Here is a 22643-nt window from a genome sequence, read left to right as displayed (position 1 = left end):
CAGAGCCCTGACTGGGCAGGGGAGCTGCCCCGAGGTGAGGCAGAGCCTGGTGCCACACCTGGCACACGTCCCCCTGTGCCTGGATCTGCTGCCCAGGCTGTGAAACCCCAAAGTACCCAAGGGGCACCCAAACATCAGCTCTGGGGTCCCAACAATGGCCCCCCACTTAACTTGGGGCAGCTGGGCTTGGGAATCCCCTCTACCAGCACCCCAGAAGACTCCTGGTGGGTCTGGGCTGTCCCCCTGTGCTCATCCCTTGGGCATGGGGCACACCTGAGCCAGGTGCCCACAGAGCCATGGGTGATGCCATGCATGCCCAAGAAGCGGTGCCAGGGTCGAGGCAAGTGGCAGGAGGGATCTGTGCCAGGGCAGCGACTCCAGCTCTCACACCCCCGCAGGGCACTGGCCACCCAAGCTGTGCCAGGCTCGCTGTGCCACGTGCCACCAGCATGGCACCACACTGGCACGGGTGCTTCGGCCAGCCCTGGCAATCAGCACCCGGCCGGACACGGCCCTTGGCAGTGGCAGCGCTGCTGCCTCACCCACCCCGTGCCCACCCTGGGTGGGTAATGATGCCACGCTGGTGGCACCTGGGCACCTCGGGATGGGATCCACGGGCAGGGAGCTCAGCCCCATCCGGGCCAGGCCTGCCGGGGCGCGGCGGGGACGTGGCGAAGCCGGCGCCTCTGGGAGAGCTCCCAGGACCCGTCTGACGGGTTCGGCCGCTCTTCCCGCACCCGGACAAGCCCGGGCCGGCGGGACACCCAGCCCCAGCCACAGCCACCGCCCAGCAGCGCCTGCTGCGTGGGGGAGAGCGGCTGCGCTCTCTCTGCGGCTGGGAGGACTCCCCTTCCCCAGGAATCCGAAGGGGAGCGGGGCCCTCGCAGCCCCCCATCCCTGCGGGGAGACTTGCTGCCCCTTTCTGGGGGCACTGAACGCACAAAACCCGGCAGGGCGCAGGGTGAGGAGCCCACGCGTGCCCCACTGTGTCTGTGGGGGTCTGGGCACCCCATCAACACCCCCTTTACCTGCGACCCCACCCCAGGCACAACCCAGCTCCCACATCCCCTTGGCTGGAGGTGCTGGGGGGGAGCTGAGGGCGCATCCCCAGCCCTCAGGAGCCGCCAGTTTGTGCCAGATCCCCCCGGAGCAGGCAGGAGCCGGCATGCCCGGCACAGCCAGACGCGATGCCGCAGCTCCCACGGCGCTGCCAGCGCCCCGCGTGTGCTCTCTCCGCGCAGGGAAGGATCTGCTGCTCCCAAAGGCCACCCCAGCACCCCCAGGGCTGCGTGCCACGGGTCCCCGCGCTGCCCTTACCTTACCACAGTGGAAGCCCCGCGTCCCTGCCGGCGCTGGGAGGGTCGGTGGGGAGTGCCCTGCGTCCCCCTGCCAGCGGTACCGAGCCTGGTGTGCCTGGCAAGGCGGGTGGCACGGTGGAGATCAGCCCTCTCCTGAGCGCCTGTCCGAGCCGGAGCCCCCCTGGGACCCCTCCGAGGGGCTGGAAGTGCTGCACGCCACCGTGACAGGGATCCCTTTTTTTTTATCCTTTTATTAATTTTTTTTTTTAATAGACTAAGAGCAGAATATGAAAATCACCAGCCAAAGCACTTGAAAAAAAGATCGAGAATGGTTTTTTTTTTTTTTTTTTTTCTGTTCTGTTTTGTTTTGTTGTTCCCCAAAAAGTGTCTGTGCGTTTGCATAGGTCGGGTCTTCACGGAAGACGAGGAAAATCCAACACGTTCGACTTATGTACAAGCCAGCCCGGGGCCGGCGCCGCTGCCTATGGTACAGTAATAGATATAATATCTCTGTAGTCGCTCTCTGTACAGTATGTATAGATCTATATGGGTATGTACAGCCTGCCCGGCCCCGGGGGTCCCTGCTCGCATCGGGGCTCGGCGCTGCCCCCCCAGGCACGGAGCAGCCCCGGGGGGGAGGCTGCGGGCAGGACGCCGGGAGGAGCCGCATCCCTGCGGAGCTGCCGGTCCGCTGCTGCTTGCCGTGATCCCGCCGCTCTCCGGTGCTCTCGCCGTGCTTCCGAGGCTCTCACGAGGGGCAGCAGATGGAGGGGGGCACGGCGGCGCTGGCCGGGCCCCCGCGGGCACCGGGAGCTACGAGGCCAAGAGCGTCATGAGGAAGAGCGCGGCGGCCACGGCCAGGGGCAAATGTTCCCGCTTGGGGCTGGTGCCGCTGATGCTCTTCTCCAGCTTGGGCATCTCCGGGTTGAAGTTTTCTGTGGGGGGCGAGGGGAAGGAGAGGATGAGGAGGGCAGCAGGGCGGCTCTGAACCCCCACCCCGTGGCTGGGGCTGCCCAAGGGGCGGCGGCAGGAGAGGGGTGAGGGGGGGACACGGCTTTGGGGGTCGGGGGGGCTGTGCCTGACTCACCCAGGTCCTCGATCTTCACCTCGGGCCGCAGGGTGAACTGGGGCAGGGTGGGCGCCAGCTTCTCCCCGGAGTGCGACGCTGTGGAGGGAGAGAGGGGACGGGGGGTCACTGCCCCTGCACTGCAGCCCCCCACATGCGGCCACCCCTCAGGAGGGACGGGGGCACCCACGGGCCAGCCTCGCCGCCCCCGGGACGGGCACGGGGGTACTTACTGGAGGCGCAGCAGACAAACACCTTCATCTTCAGGCAGGCCCGGCGGTGGTTGTGTGTCGGCGTGGCTGCAAGGAGAGAACGCGCTGAGAGGGGCTCCGTGGCAGGGACCCCAACGCCGGCACCCCGGGGCTGGGTGGGTGTGGACAGAGAGGGGGCTGGAACTGCCCAGGGGTGGGATCCGGGCTGGGGGAATGCAGCAGCACCCCAAATCCTGCAGCAGCACCCCAAATCCTGCAGCAGCACCCCAAATCCTGCACCAATGGCACACAAAATCCTGCACCGATGCCCTGCACCAGCACCCCAAATCCTGCACCAGCACCCCAAATCCTGCACCGACGCCCTGTACCAGCACCCCAAATCCTGCACCAATGGCACACAAAATCCTGCCCTGATGCCCTGCACCAGCACCCCAAATCCCGCACCAATGCCCTGCACCAGCACCCCAAATCCTGCACCAATGGCACACAAAATCCTGCCCTGATGCCCTGCACCAGCACCCCAAATCCTGCAGCAGCACCCCAGATCCTGCACCAATGGCACACAAAATCCTGCACCGATGCCCTGCACCAGCACCCCAAATCCTGCACCAGCACCCCAAATCCTGCACCGATGCCCTGCACCAGCACCCCAAATCCTGCACCAGCACCCCAAATCCTGCACCAATGCCCTGTACCAGCACCCCAAATCCTGCACCAGCACCCCAAATCCTGCACCAATGCCATGCACCAGCACCCCAAATCCTGCACCAATGCCGTGCACCAGCACCCCAAATCCTGCATGAATGGCACACAAAATCCTGCCCCGATGCCCTGCACCAGCACCCCAAATCCTGCACCAGCACCCCAAATCCTGCACCGATGCCCTGCACCAGCACCCCAATCCTGCACCAGCACCCCAATCCTGCACCAGCACCCCAAATCCTGCACCAGCACCCCAAATCCTGCGCCAATGCCCTGCACCAGCACCCCAAATCCTGCACCAGCATCCCAAATCCTGCACCAATGCCCTGCACCAGCACCCCAATCCTGCACCAGCACCCCAAATCCTGCACCAGCACCCCAAATCCTGCGCCAATGCCCTGCACCAGCACCCCAAATCCTGCACCAGCATCCCAAATCCTGCACCAATGCCCTGCACCAGCACCCCAAATCCTGCACCAGCACCCCAAATCCTGCACCGATGCCCTGCAGCAGCACCCCAGGCCTGAACAATCAGCTCTAGCATCCCAACCCAGCACCAGCGTCAGGCACCAACACTGCAATCCTGCAGCAGCTGCCCCTGAACCCCGATCCTGCAGCAGCATCCCGCATCCTCCATCATCATCCTCCAGCACCCCATCATGCCCTGGCACCCCCATCCACACCCCCACACCCCGATCTGCTCCCTGCATCATGGAAACACCCCCTCCCCCTGTCCCTTTGCTCCTTCAACCCCTCCCAGAGCTCCAGGTTCCAACTCTTAGTAGGGAAGGAGCTGCACAGTTTTGGGGGTGCAGGGGAATCGGCCAAGGGGGACGCAAAGGGGACCCAGCTGGGGTGGGAGGACCTGAGGGGACCCAACTGGGGTGGGACCTGGGGTTTGGGGGCTGTGTGGGGGTCCTGCCCTGGTGCCCAACGTACACACGGAGTAGCACTCACACATGTGGTAGTAACTCATGTGTAGCAGCGCTCACACACGTAGTAGCACTCACATATGTAGTAACTCACACGTGTAGTAGTAGTCACACATGTAGCAGCACTCACATGTGTAGTAGCACTCACACGGGCAGCAGCACTCACACGGGTAGTAACTCACACATGTAGTAGCGCTAACATACGTAGCAGCACTCACACATGTAGTAGCACTCACGCGCATGTAGTAGCACTCACACACGTAGCAGCGCTCACATGTAGTAAATCACACGTAGTACTGCTCACACACGTAGTAGTACTCACACGTGTAGCAGCACTCACGCGCATAGTAGCACTCGCACATGTAGCAACTCACACATATAGTAGCACTCACACCTGTAGTAACGCTCACACTTATAGTAGCACTCACACATGCAGTAGTACTCACTCGTGCAGTAACTCACACATGTAGCAGCACTCACACACGTGTAGCAGCACTCACAAATGTAGTAACTCACATGTAGTAGCGCTCACACATGTAGTACTCCTCACACATGCAGCAGCACTCACACGTGTAGTAACACACACCTGTATAAGCACTCACACACATAGCAGCACTCACACATGTAGCAGCACTGACACATGTTGTACTCACACACATAGCAGCACTCACGCATGTAGTAACTCACATACGTAGTAGCACTCACATATGTAGTAATACTCACACATGTAGTAGCACTCATACATGTAGTAGCACTCACACATGCAGTAGAAGTCACATATGTAGTACTCCTCACACATGTAGCAGCACACACACATAGTAACACTCACACATGTAGTAACTCACATGTGTAGTAACACACACATGTAGCAGTACTCACACATGTAGCAACTCATGTAGCAGCACTCACACATGGTAAATCACACGTAGTACTCCTCACACACGTAGTAGTACTCACACATGTAGTAACTCACACGTGTCGTAACACTCACACATGTAGCAGTACTCACACAGGTAGTAACTCATGTAGCAGCACTCACACATGGTAAATCACACGTATTACTCCTCACACACGTAGTAGTACTTACACATGTAGTAGCACTCACACACATAGCAGCACTCACATGTAGCAGCACTCACACATGTAGCAACACACATGTGGCAGCACTCACACATGTAGTAACTCACACACATAGTAACACTCACATATGTAGTAGCACTCACACACATAGCAGCAGTCACATGTAGCAGCACTCATACATGTAGTAACACACACATAGCAGCACTCACACCTGTAGCAACACTCACACATGTAGCAGCACTCACACCTGTAGTAACTCACATATGTAGTAGCACTCACACACGTAGCAGCACTCACACACATAGTAACACACACGTAGCAGCACTCACATATGTAGTAACTCACATATCTAGTAGTACTCACACACATAGTAACACTCGCACACGTAGCAGCACTCACACATGTAGTAGTACTCACATATCTAGTAGTACTCACACACATAGTAACACTCACATATGTAGCAGCACTCACACCTGTAGTAACTCACATATGTAGTAGTACTCACACACATAGCAACACTCACACACGTAGCAGCACTCACACCTGTAGTAACTCACATATGTAGCAGCACTCACACACACAGTAACACTCACACAAGTAGCAGCACTCACACCTGTAGTAACTCACATATGTAGCAGCACTCACACACACAGTAACACTCACACACGTAGCAGCACTCACACCTGTAGTAACTCACATATGTAGTAGTACTCCTGGCCCGCACGGAACTCGTAGCCCAGCGAGAAGGCGCTGTAGCGCTGGAACTTCTCCGAGAACTTGATGGGGCTGTGCGGCGCGTGGGGCCGGTTGCACTCCCAGCGCTTGAAGCCCTGGCTGGTGTTGCAGGTGCGGTAGCCCTCCGCGTTCACCATGTAGAGCACGTACTGCTCCAGCCGGTGCTCGGGCACCGAGGCGTTGTAGTGAGGGCAGTAGATGTCCAGGTAGTCGTTGACGTTCACCTGCACCGTGTAGCCCTCCCGCCGCAGGCTGCAAGGGAGAGAAGGGCGGGAGGTCAGCGCTGGCGAGGCCCTGCACATCCCCAAGCGGGGTTCTGTCTCTGATGAGGTTGCAGCGAACTCTTGGGAGCAGCGGTGGCCCCTGTTCGAGCTCTGTGTGAAGCCCGTGACACGGCCTGAGCCTCACAATGGAGCAGAATGCCCATCCTGGAGGGCGCGGGACGGGTGTCAAGCCACCCGAGAAGGGCGGGAGGTCAGCGCTGGGGAGGCCCTGCACATCTCCAAGCAGGGTTCTCTCTCTGATGAGAACTCTTGGGAGCAGCGGTGGCCCCTGTTCGAGCTCTGTGTGAAGTCCATGACACGGCCTGAGCCTCACAATGGAGCAGAATGCCCATCCTGGAGGGCACGGGACGGGTGTCAAGCCACACGTACGGGTGGGATGGGCATACAAGAACAGCCTCAAAGAGGAGACAACGCACAGACGCACCCAGAAGGGCATCAGGGTCCCTCGGGCATCACGTTCACCACGGGACAGCCCGCGGGCGTGCGGGAGACCCCGGAATTCCTCGGAATTCCCCGGCATTCCCCATTTCCAGCAGCCTGGAGCCGACCCACCGCTGCCGCCCACCAGGGCCCTGGCACGCGCCGCAGCTCGGAGCCGGGATTTCTCACCCCGCTCCGGCTAATCCCGTTAGTTCCTTAATGCCGTAAAGGGTGGCCCTGGGGGAGCCTCATTTACATTGATTAGGAGCACGCAATCCCCTCAGATCCACTCAGGAGAGGCTCCGCCGGCTCCTAATCCGCGCCCGGCGGAAATCCCGGCCCGCGGTAATCCTCGCCGCCGCGCTGACCCGCTGCTCCTGCCAATTAATTACCACCGGAGCTGGCTCGGCACCGGAGCCTGACCGGACCCGCATCCCGCAGGACACGGACAGCAGCATCCCCCGCACGCGTGGCCGTGGAGATCCCCAGTGGAGCTCCACTCCCGGCCCTTTCCCCATTTCTCAGGGCAAACCCCGCACCGTGCGCCCCCCAAAGCATCACTCGGGGTTCGCTCGGCCGGGGCTGGGGGGGTTCGCAGCCCCTCCCCGAGCCCAGCGGTTCCCCGGGTCTCTCTCCGCGGCAGGGCTGGGCAGGCAGCGGGCAGGGCTACGCGTGCAGACGCCCCACCCTGCACCATCGCCCCCGGCGCTGTTGGAGAAGCCCCGGCGCTCCGCCAGCGCCCGCGGCACCGGAGCCGAGCTCCGAGACCGAGACAGAACGGGGTGTCGGGAGGCAAAACGCGGAGGGGACAAGAAGCGCTGCCTCCGGTACCGGGGGGCAACAGGAGGGGGGGGGGAAAAGCTGATGGCAGAGCTCATCACTCGTGGGACGGGGAGCGCAGCCCCACGCCGCCCCTCCCTCGCTGCGCAGCCGCTATTCCGCAGCCCATCCCGGCAGCCGCCGGCGAGTGCTCCGCCGGGAAGGTGCTGAGGCAGCCACCCTTGCTGAGCGGGAGCCGGGACCTTTCATCTTCCCCCTTTGATGTGGTGGGAAGGGGGGAGCGCGGGGGGGGGAGGGAGAAAAAGGCTTGTTATTAAAGAAATGGCCCCAAGGAGAAAATCGCAATTAACTCCACGCGGGACGCAGAGCTGGGTACGCTGGCGTACCCCAAGAGCAGCTGCTCCACGCCGGGGTGAGCATTCCGCAGCTGGGGCTCCCCACGGCTGTGCTGTGGGACAGAGGGACTAGGAGAAGTGTCACGAGTGACGCTGTGTCACGGGGTGCTGGCGAGAGGTAACCCCCCGTTCTCCTGGGGCACCCAGTGCTGAGGAGCAGCCCTCCGGGAGCCCAGGATGGGGCTCGTTAAGGCGCAGCTCATTAAGAAGTGTGCCTGCTGATAAACAGCCTCACTAACGAGGCACCGAAGCGTCCCCTGGGCTGGGCGACAGCAGCACCCATGGCAGGGTGCAGGAGCCACAGCTGGCGTGGCAAGGCACCCACGGGAGTGACTCCCACGGGCATCACCAAAAGCTGAGGAATGGCCCCGTACGGGGAGAGCCACAGGGCCAGCACAGCCTGAGGCACATCCAGGTGAGCCCAGCAGCGGCTTTGGTCACAACACCATGTCCTTGCCACGCTTGGCTCCTCCCGCACAGCCACTGCAGAGCAACAACTCTAGATACCCCCAAATCCCTCCGTGCAACGGCCCAAGTGCTCCAAGATCTGCTGGCAGCACCATCCATGGAGCTCGTGGGCCTTGGTTTGGGGTGGAAGGGCAGGAACAGACACTCAGAGAGGGACCCTGCCTCTTTTCTCACCAGCAGTCTCTTTTCTCAGTCCATCCCAGACCAGGCACGGGCTGCCTGGTCCCTGCCAGTTCCATGGTGGGAAGCACCATGCCCTGCTCTGGGACGGACCCTCCAAATCTCAAACTCTGGCAGCCACGGCGTGGCCGGTGGGGATGGTGGGCTCTGGCAGTGCCCGAAGGGTTAAGTGCGGGAGGAGAACGGGCAGCATCACTTCTGCACGACTGCGTTTGTAGAGCAGGGCTTGGCGAGGCGGTGGTACCTTCCAGCAGCCTGTCATGCTGGGCAGATGGATGTCCCCTGGCAGCACCGGCCCCGGGCTCGGTGCCCACCAGCCTCGCACCGGAGGGACGCCGGTGGCACCCTTGACGGCACCCTGGTGGGCACCTTGGCTACCTGGCACGCCGCAGGCACCGGTGAGCCGGGCGGGCGCTGCGCTCCGCTCCCATCTGCTGCCATAAATCCGGGCTGCGTGCCGCACGCTGGCTCCCACACCGCCGGGGAGCGCCTGGTGCACTGCAGCACGCCCTGGCAGCGGTGGCACGGCGGGCCCGGACCCCCATGGGGACCCTCACCCTACACAGACTCATCCCCATGGTGCTGGAGAGGCCTGGAGGGCAGCAGGGCCAGAGCCGGGCTCAGCACCCCGCAGTGGTGGTGCCAGCGGTGAGAGGAGCAGGGCAGCGTGGTGTGTCCTCCATGTGGTGCCCCCCAGCACTGGACAGCCCCCAGCACAGCCAAGCTCTTTGTTCGGCTCCGGTAGCTTCGTCCTTTTGGCGCATCCGGGGGCCCATCCATCACCCGGGGGAACAAAAAAAAGTGCCATTGATTTAAGAGTCCCCTTCCCGTCACCCCGCAGCACAGCGAGAGGCAAAGGCGCATCGACCGCTGCGGCCGGACAGAGGGACAGACGGACGGACAGACGGACAGACAGACAGACCACCCGCCCGTCCATCCTCCCGCACGCAGCGCGGGGGAGCCGGGGGGGGGTCTCAGCGCAGCCCTCCCCACGCAGGCAGCGCTGCACAGTCACGGCGCCCAGACGGCCGCGCACACGCGCGCTGGCTCGGCAGACAGCGCCTGCGACGCTGCCCACGCACACGGGTGGCACCGAGCCACAGCACAGCCCCCCCCCCCCCCCCTCCCCGGCCTCGCCTGGCGCAGCCGCAAGGCGCGGGCGCTACCGGCACACGGTGTCCCCGGTGGGCACCTCCCTGCGAGGGATGATCCGCACGTGGAGGGAGCGGGGAGCGCCCGGCGGGACAGCGAGAGCCGTGCCCGAGCTCGCCGGGACTCCAGGAGCACCCTACAGGTGCCCCCCCGCCGCTATCGACGGCCGTACAATCCCTGTAAATCCCGGCTAAAGCCGGCACCTTCCCGTGTTGCTAACAAGATCAATGAGGTTTCTAATTGGGTTTTAATTAAACCATCAATCTGCAACCGGTGACTCAATTACCAGCCCGGGCAGGAGCAGGTGGCCCCGGCCCTGTTGCACCCCGGCACCGCGGCCGCTTCTCCCACGGGAACGCCGCCGGTGCTGCCGGGGCTCGGTGCCGCCCCGGCGCCGTGACTCACGGGGCACGGCCCGCTCTGCCCATGGGCACCGCTCCTGCCGAGGGTTGGCTGCGTGCTTGGGCTTCCTGTGTGCCCAGCCTGCAGGGCAGAGGATGGGGTGGGCGCTAGCCGAGCCCCCCAGCCAGCCTAGGAGGGTGTTTTTGGCACTGTCCCTACATTCAGCTCCACAGGTGGGCACGGAACTGCCCCTGCTTGGGCACAGAACTGCCCCTGGCTTGGCACAGCTGCCCAGCACCTCCTGCTGGATGCCCCCAGCCCCGCGGGTCCCTCCTGCTGTGGGTGACTCCTCCTCAGCCCCGCTGGTGCCCATGGATGGGGTGGGGGGACCTGGCCAGGCCCTGCCCTGCTGTGGGGGTTTGGCTGCTGCAGAGGAGCCTGGGCCCCTCCAGACGCGCTCTGCAGGGACGTGGCTCCTCTCCTGGGTGAGATCCTCCCCGGCTCAGCACTGAGGCTTTCCAGAGCTCACTCCAGCCCTCTCCAGGGCCCACTCCAAGCCTCTCCAGAGCCCACTCCAGCCCTGCTGCCTGCAACACAGCCTGGGCCAGACAGAAGCCGCCCTGAAGAGGTGAGCGTGGCGGCAGTGCCGGGGCTGGGGGGAGCTGTGTGCCTGCACAAAGCGCCACAACCTCCCTGCACACAGGTGGGCCCTGACCCCCACAGCACAGGCAGGCACCCTGTGCACCCCTGTGTCACCACACTCTGCCCCGCTCTGCCCCCTCGATGGCACCCAGTGCCCTCAGCACGAGCACCAAAATCAGCCAGTGGCACAGTGTGGTACACCCCAACCTGCTCTGGGGTGATTGTTGGGGTGCAGCAGTGTCAGGAGTACTGGCCATGGGCGTCCATGAATTGCTGTCCCCATCTTGGCACCTGGGACACGCAGCAGGGACAGAGCCTCCAGCATGCCAGGGCCCAGCTTGTCTGGGGACACTTCAGGAAGCCCTGGCCCTGCTCAATGGGTCACCCCAGGGTCACAGGCCCCACAAAAGCTGCTGCTGGGTGGACATGGCTGTCCTGCACCTTTGTCCCATGCCACCAGGCCTGTTCCTGGCGGGGACCGGGGGCGTGGAGGGCAGGGATGAGTCAAGGGTCATCCCAGAGCCCCAGGGCCTGCTGGCTGCCATCAGGGATGGAATGCACAGATGGACCAACAACCAGGCCGAGCAGGAGCAGGATTTGAAGATCCCACCTCCACACCAGCCCTGGGCTCTGCCAACACACCCCAACCCCATGGCACGAGGGGTGCTCTGCCTGCTTGGGGACCCTTCCTGGCCTCCTGGCACCCCCAACCATTCCTTGCCTGGCCAAAGGGGCCGAGCTGCCACCAACCCCCTGCTTCCAAGGCACCACAGGGCTGCTCCCTGTGCTGCCCCTCATCCTGTCATCCTGCTGAGGGCACCAACAGGGGTACCCAGGGTAGCATGGCAGGAGCCACAATAAATTGGTGCCCAAGCAGTGCCCACAGCCAGCAACCCCCTCCTCCCCGGAGAGCCCCGCCAGGGCCTCGCTGGGCTTGTTTATGGCTCCACTTGCAGCAGGGTTGCTGGGATTTGCAGGCTGCGGCCCAGGGAGCCTAATTCCCCCCATAATTTATCTAATCCAGACACTTTGCCGTGCGGCTATAATTGCGTCCGAGAGCTGCCGCACTGCCTAACAATAAATATCAGCTCGGGAGTCCCTGGGACACGGCTCTGCCGCAGCCGCCCCCACCGCGCCGCCCATGCCCTGAGCCGGACGCCGGCGGCCGCGCCAGACACGCCTGCGCAGGGGGTGCGGGCATCTGGCTGCGACACCCCTGCCTTGGCACGGCCCGGGCACCGCCAGCCCCTCCGCCCTGTCCCCCGAGAGGTGCCAGGGCAGCGGCAGGTCACGGCGGTGATGGGCATGGGGGAGTCACGGAGAGATAAGGGTGAGGGTGGCACGGCTGCCAGTGTTGTGGGATGAGCTTGGGGGTGTAGGGGGGTCTGGGGAGAGCAGGGGGGTGCGGAGGGGTGGATGCTGAGCGTGGAGGCACCTCGGCATTGTGCTGCGCCTCGGCACGTCGCGCACACGCACGATTTATGGGGCCCGAGCTTCCGCCTGGCGACACAATCTCAATGGCAGGGGAGGGGGCTGCCGGGGCTGCTCCCACCCTGCACAAAGGGCTGTGGCGTGGGGGGAGAGCCCCGGGAGAGCCCCTGCACCGACGGGAGCCAGAGGATGCTCGGGCTGCATGCGTGTCCCCGCCACACCCCTGGGCACTCGCACCAGCGAGGCACCGAGAGGTGGGCGATGGCAGCAGGCGCAGATCCCCGTGGAGGGGTCCACGGACGCGCCACAGCCCCCATTTCCCGAGGGGATCCAGCCCACGCCGTCCCCATCCACATCGGCTGCCGGCTGCGGGAGCGCCGGCGAGGGCAGGGCAGCCCCGGCGCGGGGTGTGAGGGAGGGGCTGGGCGGCCAAGGCCAGCGACCCCCGACCGCTCCTCGCTCCCGGTGGCCGCTCCCGCCCTCCGCTCTCGCCCCGCGCCGTCCCCGCAGCCCCGGAGCCACCCTGGGGGTGCCACTGCTGCCGGGCAAAGGCGGTGGGGGGCGGCAGGCACCTGTCGGGCCCCCCCCGCCTCCGCCGCGCCGCCGGTGCCGCTCCCGCACCCAGACATGCGGGGGGAGCGGGACCCCTGCCCTGCCCTGCCCCGGCGCACCGGGACATGGATGCCGGGGGCAGCAACGCTCTCCCCGCTGCCCCCGGTGGCTCAGCGCTGGCGGGGGGGGCTCTTCCCCCGGTGCTCACCACCGGGAGCCGCCGAGCCCCGCCCGGCAGCGCGGCCGCGGGGACACGAACCGGCCGGGCGGCTGCACCCCCCGCCGCCGCAGCCATCCCCGACTCCACGGGCAGGGCGAGGGGCACCGGGGGCCACCGGCAGCCGGGGAGGGCGCCGCGAGGAGAGCCGGCACCGGGGGTCCCGCAGTCCCGGTGCCGCCCGCCGCCCCCGGCGCATCCTTCAGCGCGATCCCCGCCGCGTCCTTCCCGGCGGCGCCCCCCACCCCGCGCGGCCCCGGGGACACCCCCCACCCTCTCCAGCCCCCCCCACCCCGCCTCCCGGTGCGGGTCCCGGCGCCCCCGCCCGCACTCACTGCGGGTTGGAGCTGTTCCAGTGCACGGCGTGCCGGTTGCCCAGGGCCCCCGGCGGCCCCCGGCCCGGTAGCAGCAGCAGCAGCGGGAGCAGGGGCAGGAGCCCAGCCGCCATCCTGCCGCCGCCCGAGCCCGCCGCGATGCCGGGGAATGGAGGGAGGCAGAACCGAGCCCGAGCCGCCCGCGCCCCGCGGCCCCGGCGCCCAGCTCCGCCCCGCGCGCGCCCGCCGCCGCCGCCGCGCCCCCGCGCGCGCTCCCGCCGCCACCCCGGGCCCGCCCCGGCACCGGCACCGGCACCGGCACCAGGCTCGGGGCTGCGGCTCCCCGCGGGTGCAAACACCGGGGCCGGGAGGACCAGGTGGCACCGGGGTGGCGCCAGGACCCCCATGAGCGGGGGGCGTCACCTTTGTGGGGTCCTGCTGCCATCGGGGTCTCACTGGGACCCCCGTGGGTGCTCCCACACCTCGGTGCGCCCCTGCCTGTCCCTGCGGGGTCCGGTGCCACTGGGATCTCCCGGGCACACCCACGCTGGGGGCAGCAGGGCCGGGTGCCCGCGGGATTGGGGTCGCTGTGGGTGGGAGCTGCGGGCCGTGGGGCAGCTGCCCCCGTGGGTCTGTGGGGGCTGTGGGTGCGGGCTCAGCGCCCCAGAGGGTCCTCTCAGTGATGCTGCCAGTGCCATGGGGGTGACATGTGCTCACAGAGGGGTTTGGGCACCCTGGAGGCACAGGACGGGCTGGGAGGGAGTGTGCCAATGTGCCAGGACAGCCTGGCCACCGAGGAACACGGACACAGTGCCAGGCTCTGCCGCCTGGCCTGACCTCCCTCGGGAGCCAGCACTTGGCCAAGTGCCCACCCACATGGGCAGGCCCTCGTTCTTCCCACACCCCGAGGGTTTGTGGGGTGGAGGTTCCTGGGGGCAGCCCAGGGGAATGTGGGGGCTCCCCTGGGTGTGGGGATGGAGCTGAGTGCCAGCTCCCGCTGCCCGTCCTCAGTGGGATCCCTTGGCAACAGCCGAGCAGCGCCGCCCGGCAGAGCCCAGTGCCAGGGGATCGGCGCCCTGGCACATGTGGGCACGCACGGGCACGCTCACACCGGCGCGGGCACGCGGAGCTCAGCGGGGACGTGCAGCTCAGAGGGCATGCACAGCTCAGCGGGCACACACAGCTCAGCGGGCACACTCAGCTCAGCGGGCATGCACAGCTCAGCGGGCACACTCAGCTCATCGGGCACACTCAGCTCAGCGGGCACACACAGCTCAGTGGGCACACTCAGCTCAGCGGGCACTTGGAGCTCAGCAGGCACACGCAACTCAGTGGGCACACAGAGCTCAGCGGGCACTTGGAGCTCAGCGGGCACGGGCAACCCAGTGGGCACCCTCAGCTCACTGGGCACACACACAGCTCAGTGGGCACACACAGCTCAGTGGGCACACTCAGCTCACTGTGTACACTCAGGTCACTGGGCACACAGCTCAGCAAGCACACTCAGCTCACTGGGCACACGCAGCTCAGTGGGCACACTCAGCTCGATGGGCACATGCAGCTCAGCGGGCACACTCAGTGGGCACACTCAGCTCAGCGGGCACACTCAGCTCAGTGGGCACACTCAGCGGGCACACTCAGCGGGCACACTCAGCTCAGTGGGCACACTCAGCGGGCACACTCAGCGGGCACACTCAGCTCAGTGGGCACATTCAGGGGGCACACTCAGCAGACACACTCACTGGGCACACACAGCTCAGTGAGCACACACAGCTCAGCGGGCACACTCAGCTCAGTGGGCACACGCAGCTCAGCAGGCACACACAGCTGGATGGGCACATGCAGCTCAGTGGGCACACTCAGCTCAGTGGGCACACTCAGCGGGCACACTCAGCAGGCACACTCAGTGGGCACACACAGCTCAGCGGGCACACTCAGCTCAGCGGGCACACTCAGTGGGCACACTCAGCGGGCACACACAGCTCACTGGGCACACACAGCTCAGTGGGCACACTCAGCGGGCACACTCAGCGGGCACACTCAGCGGGCACACACAGCTCACTGGGCACACACCATGCCCCCCCAGCTCCCACGTGGCCCCACCATCCCCAGCCCAGCAGCCTGTGCCCCGGCAGCGCTGGCATCGTGCATCACCTGCAGCTTTGGCAGCCTCGAGGAGCTCGGGAATGAAACCAGGAGGTTCCCAAACCGTGGCTGGGCTTGCTGGGCCGGCCCAAGCTGCTCCTGGAGCAGTTATCTCACTGTGTGGTGAGTGTGGCCAGCGTGGTGCTGTGCCAAATGTCATGTTCCCGTGTCCCCAGCGGGCCTGGTGGCTCTCAGGTGCCCTGTGCTGAGACTTGGGGGCTCTCCTGGCTCCCCAGAGTTTTATCAGGAGCTCTGTGTGCAATGAGAGCCACCCCATTTCTCCTCAGCGTCCCTTTGGCCATGTGGATGCTGCCCCAAGCCATGGAGGGGGACAAGGAGGATGATGATGATGATGGGCAGGGCCCCTGGTGCCAGTCATTCCCCATCCATACTGGTGGCACTGGGAGCCCAGAGCCCCGCCAGGAAGGGGGAAGGGGGAAACGGAAAGGCCCGGAGGACCAAAAAAAGCCTCTATTAATTATTCATCCGAAGAAGTGAAGTGAAGAAAACACAACACGTGGAAAAGGGCTCTGGCAGCCTGGGGGTGGCAGCGGGGGAGAGCTGGGCACGGGAGGGCACAGGGGGGCCCGGCTGAGGTGGCAGCGGCAGCGGTGGCATCTCCCAGGGTGCCGCACACCTCAGGGAGGACCCAGAGCACCGCGCTGCCACCATGGAAACGCCCGGGCTCGGCAAACCCATGGCAACACCCACCTCCACATGGAAACCCCCCCCCCGCCCGTGGCAACGCGCGCTCCGCCGTCAGCACCCGCACCACGGGGGTCCCCCCGCCACCGAGGGACACGGAGGGACACGGAGGGACACGGAGGGACACACCCGGGGGGGCAGAACACAGCCCTGAGCATCGCGGGGTGCGCAGGTGTCATCGCCCCGCGGGAATTACACGCACAGGGGGGCTTGGCCGGGTTTTGGCACAACGGGACGGCTGGGGACACACCCTGGTGGCTTGGCTCTTGGAGGGATGTGAGGCCTTGAGCCGTCCGGAGCAAGGGCATGGAGCATCCCTGGTTCTCCCTCTGTCTCCTCTACGCTGTGCCCATCGTTTTTTGGCGTCAAAGCGGTGGGGAAAGCCCCGCACCTGCCGTCCATGAGCCCCGAGGGGCTGGAGCGTGTCGCCGGCGGGGCAGGGGACCCGCCTTGGCCCGCCTGGGTTGATGTTTAACCGCGGCTTCCTGTGACAGAATGTCGCAACCGCAGAGCAGAGCCGGCACATTCAATAAATCATCACGAAGGGCTGGGGGGGGAGTGGGGAGGGGGCAGCGCCCAGCCGAGCGAGAGGGGGAAGCCGATAAATAATTCATTAAATAAATAAACACGGTGAGAGCGCGGGGAGGAGGCAGGAGTGTAACCAAGAAAGGGCTCGGCGAACGCGGGCATGAAATATTCACCAGCCACACCTAGCAGGGCCCAACGCGCTGAGCTCAGGGCTCCCGGCCCGCCCGAGGGAGCCAGGTGCCGGCACGTGTCCAGCCAGACACGGCGAGAACAAGGCAAAGGCAAGCAGGGAGCGTGGCCTGGCTCGGGGAGCAGGCAGCTGGCAGGGCTGGCACAGCCGTGTCCTGGCTCCTGGCGGCGTTTGGGGCAGCTCCTCACAGCTCCACGATGCCGTTTGGGCACCGTCTGTCCTGCCAGGCTGGCACGGCCGGGGCACGCTCAGCACACGCCGTGTGCCCAGCAGCCCTGCTCGTCCCTGCCCCTTCCCTTTTCTGTCCCGTGTCAGGCGTTAAATTTGAATGAGGCCTCACGGATGGTTGAGCCGCGCCAGCGCCTCGACGAGCGCGCAGCGGGCATCGCCTCGGGGAGGGCACGGGGGCTGAGCCTTCACATTTCCCAGGGACAGGGGGCAAAACCCAGCTCTGGGGGACATCCTGGGGCTGGGCCTGGGCATGCAAGGGAGGTGAAGATGGGTGGCCAAATCCCCGGTGAGGAGACAGACCAAGGTCTAACCAGAAGGACCAGAGCGAGCCCTACCGCGCAGAGCGACACGGGAGAAGTTCATTAATTAGCGGCCTGGCTTAATTGGTGTGGAGCTGGATTCTGTGGCCTCGCAGAGGAGGGTTAGCTGCCACCAGTGAGGGAGCAGCGGTGCCAGGCGGCGGTGCCAGGCCCGTCAGAGGAAATCAGCTTCCTGCTGGAGCCGCTGCATGGAGCCGTGCGTGGCTCCAGCCCCGCTGCTCCCGCTGCCCGGCCGGAGGAAGCTGCAGGGTTCCTGCCCTGGGCGCCAGGCGCCTGTTGGCCGGAACCCTGGCTCCAGCAGCTGTGCCAAATCTCACCCGCCCTGCGTGTGTGGGCACCCGGAGGTGGCGGCCGGGAGGTGAGAGCCACCAGCTCCTCGTGGCTCCCACGGCTGGCAGCCACGGTGCCAGGGTGAGCCCAGGTGAAAAGGGGGTCACCACTCTGCCAGCTTAGCCCGCCCTGGGTGCTGGAGTGGTGTGCCAGGCAGTCCTGTCTGTCCCCTGTGCCACATCCTCGTCCCAGTCCCGTCTGTCCCCTGTGCCACATCCTCGTCCCAGTCCCGTCTGTCCCTTGTGCCACATCCTTGTCCAGTCCCATCTGTCCCCTGTGCCACATCCTCGTCCCAGTCCCGTCTGTCCCCTGTGCCACATCCTTGTCCCAGTCCTGTCTGTCCCCTGTGCCACATCCTCGCCCCTGTGCCACATCCTTGTCCCAGTCCCATCTGTCCCCTGTGCCACATCCCCTCGTCCCAGTCCTGTCTGTCCCCTGTGCCACATCCTTGTCCAGTCCTGTCTGTCCCCTGTGCCACATCCTTGCCCAGTCCCGTCTGTCCCTTGTGCCACATCCTTGCCCAGTCCTGTCTGTCCCTTGTGCCACATCCTTGTCCAGTCCTGTCTGTCCCCTGTGCCACATCCTTGCCCAGTCCCGTCTGTCCCTTGTGCCACATCCTTGCCCAGTCCTGTCTGTCCCTTGTGCCACATCCTTGTCCAGTCCCGTCTGTCCCCTGTGCCACATCCTTGTCCAGTCCTGTCTGTCCCCTGTGCCACATCCTTGTCCAGTCCTGCCTGTCCCCTGTGCCACATCCTTGTCCAGTCCCGTCTGTCCCTTGTGCCACATCCTTGTCCCAGTCCCGTCTGTCCCTTGTGCCACATCCTTGTCCAGTCCCATCTGTCCCCTGTGCCACATCCTTGTCCCAGTCCCATCTGTCCCCTGTGCCACATCCTCGTCCAGTCCCGTCTGTCCCCTGTGCCACATCCTTGTCCAGTCCCGTCTGTCCCCTGTGCCACATCCTCGTCCCAGTCCCGTCTGTCCCCTGTGCCACATCCTTGTCCAGTCCCGTCTGTCCTCTGTGCCACATCATTGTCCAGTCCCATCTGTCCCCTGTGCCACATCCTCGCCCCTGTGCCACATCCTTGTCCCAGTCCCATCTGTCCCCTGTGCCACATCCTCGTCCCAGCAGCCCACGCCGGCAGTGGAGGTTACCTGGCAGGAAGCGCCTGAGTCAGCAGCCGGCACCGGGTGACTCAGCCGGCTCCTCTCCTCTCCAAACCTCCCTCCTGGCCTCAAGATCACTCCAATATCATCCACCGGGGGCAGCCCCGGCCTCGCTGCTGTCCCCTGCTGCTGTGGATGTGCTGCAGGGTGTGAGGGCTGTGCCGGGTGGGAGGCTTGGGTAGGGCAGGGCTGGCACATGGCCCCACTGCAGCCACAGCTCTCTTGGGAAGGGACAAGGGCACCAGAGATGGGTTTTGTGGCTGCCAGCCGCAGCACCTGGCTCCCCACTGGCTCTGGAACATGCTCTGCTCATCCCAGCCATGTGCCACCCTGGTGTCCCCTGCGAGGTGTAGGGGGGGGTGTAAATGACGCTAATCTGATGAAGGAGTGACAAGCAGCATCGATATCCTGCTGCCACCGCACACAGATCACGCCACAGTCAGCATCTGGGAGCACTGGCAGAGGGGGCAGCGAACGGGGAGGTGCCAGGGACAGACCCACAATGTGCTGTGCCCGAGGTTGTGCCCATCCCAGGTGATGCTGCCAGGGCACCTGCAGTCCCTCACGCCCAAATGAGGGCTGGGGATGGGCACGGGAACCATCCTAGGAACGCCCAGCTTGGCAGTGTGGGGCTGCTCTGGCTGTGCCACCCGCTGTGCCCACCTGCTTCCCGTCCCATTCCAGGCCGTGGGTGACTGTCCCCAGGGAGAAGGGCAGGGTGGCACCGTGCTGGGCAGAAGCGCAGGGAAACAAAGGAGCCAACGAGCTGGGGGGGGGGCAGGGGGGGACCGGGGCTAAGCGTGCAGGCGCAGGAGATTTTAGGGCCTGAAATATTCATCAGGGCTGAGGCGGCGCCTGCCGCGAGCCATGGCACAGGGGGGGTTCAATAATGCAGCGCTGGAAACGGCTCACCCCGAGGGGCTGGGGGCACAGGGAAAATGGGGGCTCACCCGAGGGGCTGGGGGCACAGGGAAAATGGGGGCTCACAAGAGGGGATGGGGGCACAGGGAAAATGGGGGCTCACCCGAGGGGCTGGGGGCACAGGGAAAATGGGGGCTCAGCAGAGGGGATGGGGGCAGAGGGTAAATGGGGGCTCACTAGAGGGGATGGGGGCACAGGGAAAATGGGGGTTCACCAGAGGGGATGGGGGCACAGGGTAAATGGGGGCTCACCCGAGGGGATGGGGGCACAGGGAAAATGGGGGCTCAGCAGAGGGGATGGGGGCATGGGAAAATGGGGGTTCACCAGAGGGGATGGGGGCACAGGGAAAATGGGGGCTCAGCAGAGGGAATGGGGCACAGGGTAAATGGGGGCTCACCAGAGGGGACGGGGGCACAGGGAAAATGGGGGCTCAGCAGAGGGGCTGGGGGCACAGGGAAAATGGGGGCTCCCTCCACTGGTTCACCAGAAATGGCTCACCAGAGGGGCTGGGGGTACAGAAAAATGGGGGTTCAGCAGAAATGGCTTACCAGAAATGGGGGCTGCCTCCACTGGCTCACCAGAAATGGGGGTTCCCTCCACTGGCTCACCAGAGGGGCTGGGGGCACAGGGAAAATGGGGGCTCAGCAGAGGGGATGGGGACACAGGGAAAATGGGGGCTCCCTCCACTGGCTCACCAGAAATGGGGGTTTCCTCCATAGGCTCACCAGAAATGGCTCACCAGAGGGGCTGGGGGCACAGAGAAAATGGGGGTTCCCTGCCCTGGCTGCAGTTACCCCAGGCCTGTGCTGCTGGCCAGGTGATGGGAGCTGGGTGCTGGACAGGGGACAGGGCAGGAGGTGCTGCTGGCACTGCCAGGAGAGCACCAGGAGGTGCTGGCAGGCGTGGGGTGCCCTGTGCTGCCAGCAGCCACCACCCGAGGGGCTGGCACAGGACCCTGGGTGTGTGTGCAGTGTCCCTGCAGCCTGGCACTGTCCAGCTGCTCCATCTGGGCCAGCTGGGGGTCCCGTGCCTGGCTGAGAGCCTGGCCCCGTGCCCCCCATGCAGGTGTTGCTGTCGCGGCCACTTTGTGCTCCTGTGCTCAATAATTCAAGAGCATCCACCCACCCACCCACCCGTGCTGCTCTTGCCTCTGGCCACGGGCTGGCCACACCAGCCAGCCCTCCTGCCAGCGGCTGGGACTGGCCTGTCCCTGTCCCTGGGCACCCGAGGAGCTGCCCTGGCGCTGCTCAGGCAGCTCAGGCTCTGCCCTGCCCAGCGAGCTCTTTGCCAGGGAAGCTCGTTAGCAGCTCGAGGATCAAAGGAGCGCACGGCACGTGGTGGATGTGGGGAGCAGAGCCCAAGATGTTCCAGAGCTCCACCTCTACCGTCCCCACAGCATCCTTCTGCTGGAGAGGCCGTGAGCCTGGTGACAACCCTGGCACAGGGCGCCTCAGCACCCACTTGGGCACGCTTGGGAGGTGCTGCCCTGGGCGGGCACCTGCCCCAGCAGCTGCCCTCATTGTCTGGCTGCCCCGAAGACAGGGACGCTGTGCTGGGGTGGTGCCCTGTGTCATTTGCACCCACACGTTGAAGTCCTAACCATTTTCCCCGGGGATGCAGAGACTGGGGACCACGCAGGCCCTCGGTCTGCGGCAGCTCCAAGCAGAGCTGGCAGCAAGGGCATCTCCTGCCCATCCCTGCTCTGACATTGCCCAGCAGGATTCTTGTCCAGCAGCATTACATCACACTCCAGCGCGTGCAAGGGCACAGGCGTGACAGGACAGACGGACACAGGCACGGACAAACAGCCGCCCTGGCCCGGAACGGTGATTGCACAGGCAACCCCTGCACCGGTGCCAGGCTGTCTCTCACACACCGACTGCCACCCTGGCCCCAGCAGCGGGCACACCTGGCAGCAGGGACCGGCCAGCTGCTCTGCCAGCCGCCCGGGGACGCAGGTGGGATGTGCCAGCCCCCGCCTGTGCCAGTGCCAGTGCCCGTGCCCTCATTGCTATGGCAGGAGCGGGCTCGGCGCGTGCGGCTCCGGTTAATTAAGCGGCGCGGGCCGGCTCCCCCCCAGCCCCCGCTGGGCGTTTTGCTCGATGATAACCTTGACGAGGCACATCATCGGGAGGCTGCTCGGGGAACGGCGGCTCCGGCCCCTGCACCCCCTGCTCAGCCCTGCTGCGGGGCTCCGGGGCTGCCCGGCCACGGGGGCATCGCAAGGAGGTGGCATCACGAAGAGGTGGCATCGCTAAGAGGTGGCACCATGAAGAGGTGGCATCGCTAAGAGGTGGCATCACGAAGAGGTGGCGTCCCTGAGAGCGGGTAATGAGGGAGCTGGCCCGAGGTGGGTGGTGGGCTCTCAGGGTGCTGTGCCCACTGCCCGCTGCCCAGTCCGTGGTGCCCAATGCCTGGCGCCGCCAGTGCCCTGCTCCTCAGGGCTCAGCGTGCCTGTCCCCTCGGCACACGTGTCCCCTCGGCATGTCGAGCCGGTGGCCCCGTTTCCATGGTGACACGGAGCCATTTCCCATCTCCGGGATGCTCTCGACAGCTCCGCGGTGGGCGCTGCCGCCGTTGCCCTTCGCCCATGGGGAACGGGCAGGGATGGGTCCCGCTGCCCTTTGGGGGGCTGTGCTCCCCCCTGCCAGCCCTCGGGGAGGGGCACCGTGCCCCGTGTCCCCTGTGTGTCCTGGCCACCCTGGGACAGCTGCAGAACCTGATTTTATCCTCGTGCTGGGGTGATGAGGGGTCTTTGAGGCCACAGCACGGTTGGGTGGGGGCGGCGTGGCCGGGTGAGGGATCTTGCAGGAGTGGGAACACGCCAGAAATAAAGGGATTGTGCTCAGCAGGCTCATCCTAGTGCCACAATCCCTGCTGTGACAGTGAGCCAGGCCATGGGGTGGG

The 22643-nt window shown here is 65.1% G+C and overlaps 1 protein-coding gene across 2 annotated transcripts; it reads right to left on the bottom strand.

Annotated features, from left to right (window-relative positions):
- Positions 1 to 1339: 1339 nt before the first annotated feature.
- EFNA3 (ephrin A3) lies at positions 1340 to 13409 on the bottom strand. 2 transcript variants are annotated; one of them, XM_063176500.1, is made up of 5 exons: positions 13224 to 13409; positions 5988 to 6277; positions 2598 to 2663; positions 2386 to 2463; positions 1346 to 2233 (listed from the first exon to the last, which is right to left on the bottom strand). In XM_063176500.1, the coding sequence occupies exons 1-5, from the start codon at positions 13334 to 13336 to the stop codon at positions 2112 to 2114; spliced, it is 669 nt and encodes a 222-aa protein (XP_063032570.1). In that variant the 5' UTR covers positions 13337 to 13409; the 3' UTR covers positions 1346 to 2111. The 2 variants fall into 2 exon arrangements, with proteins under 2 accessions (XP_063032571.1, XP_063032570.1); XM_063176501.1 differs by lacking the exon at positions 2386 to 2463 and having other exon boundaries at positions 1340 to 2233.
- Between the last annotated feature and the right edge of the window lie 9234 nt (positions 13410 to 22643).

Source organism: Melospiza melodia, chromosome 25 (assembly GCF_035770615.1).
Source record: "Melospiza melodia melodia isolate bMelMel2 chromosome 25, bMelMel2.pri, whole genome shotgun sequence".
NCBI classification, from domain to species: Eukaryota; Metazoa; Chordata; class Aves; order Passeriformes; family Passerellidae; genus Melospiza; species Melospiza melodia.
Note: the sequence above shows the minus strand (reverse complement) of the source record. Positions and strands in the feature narration are given on the sequence as shown.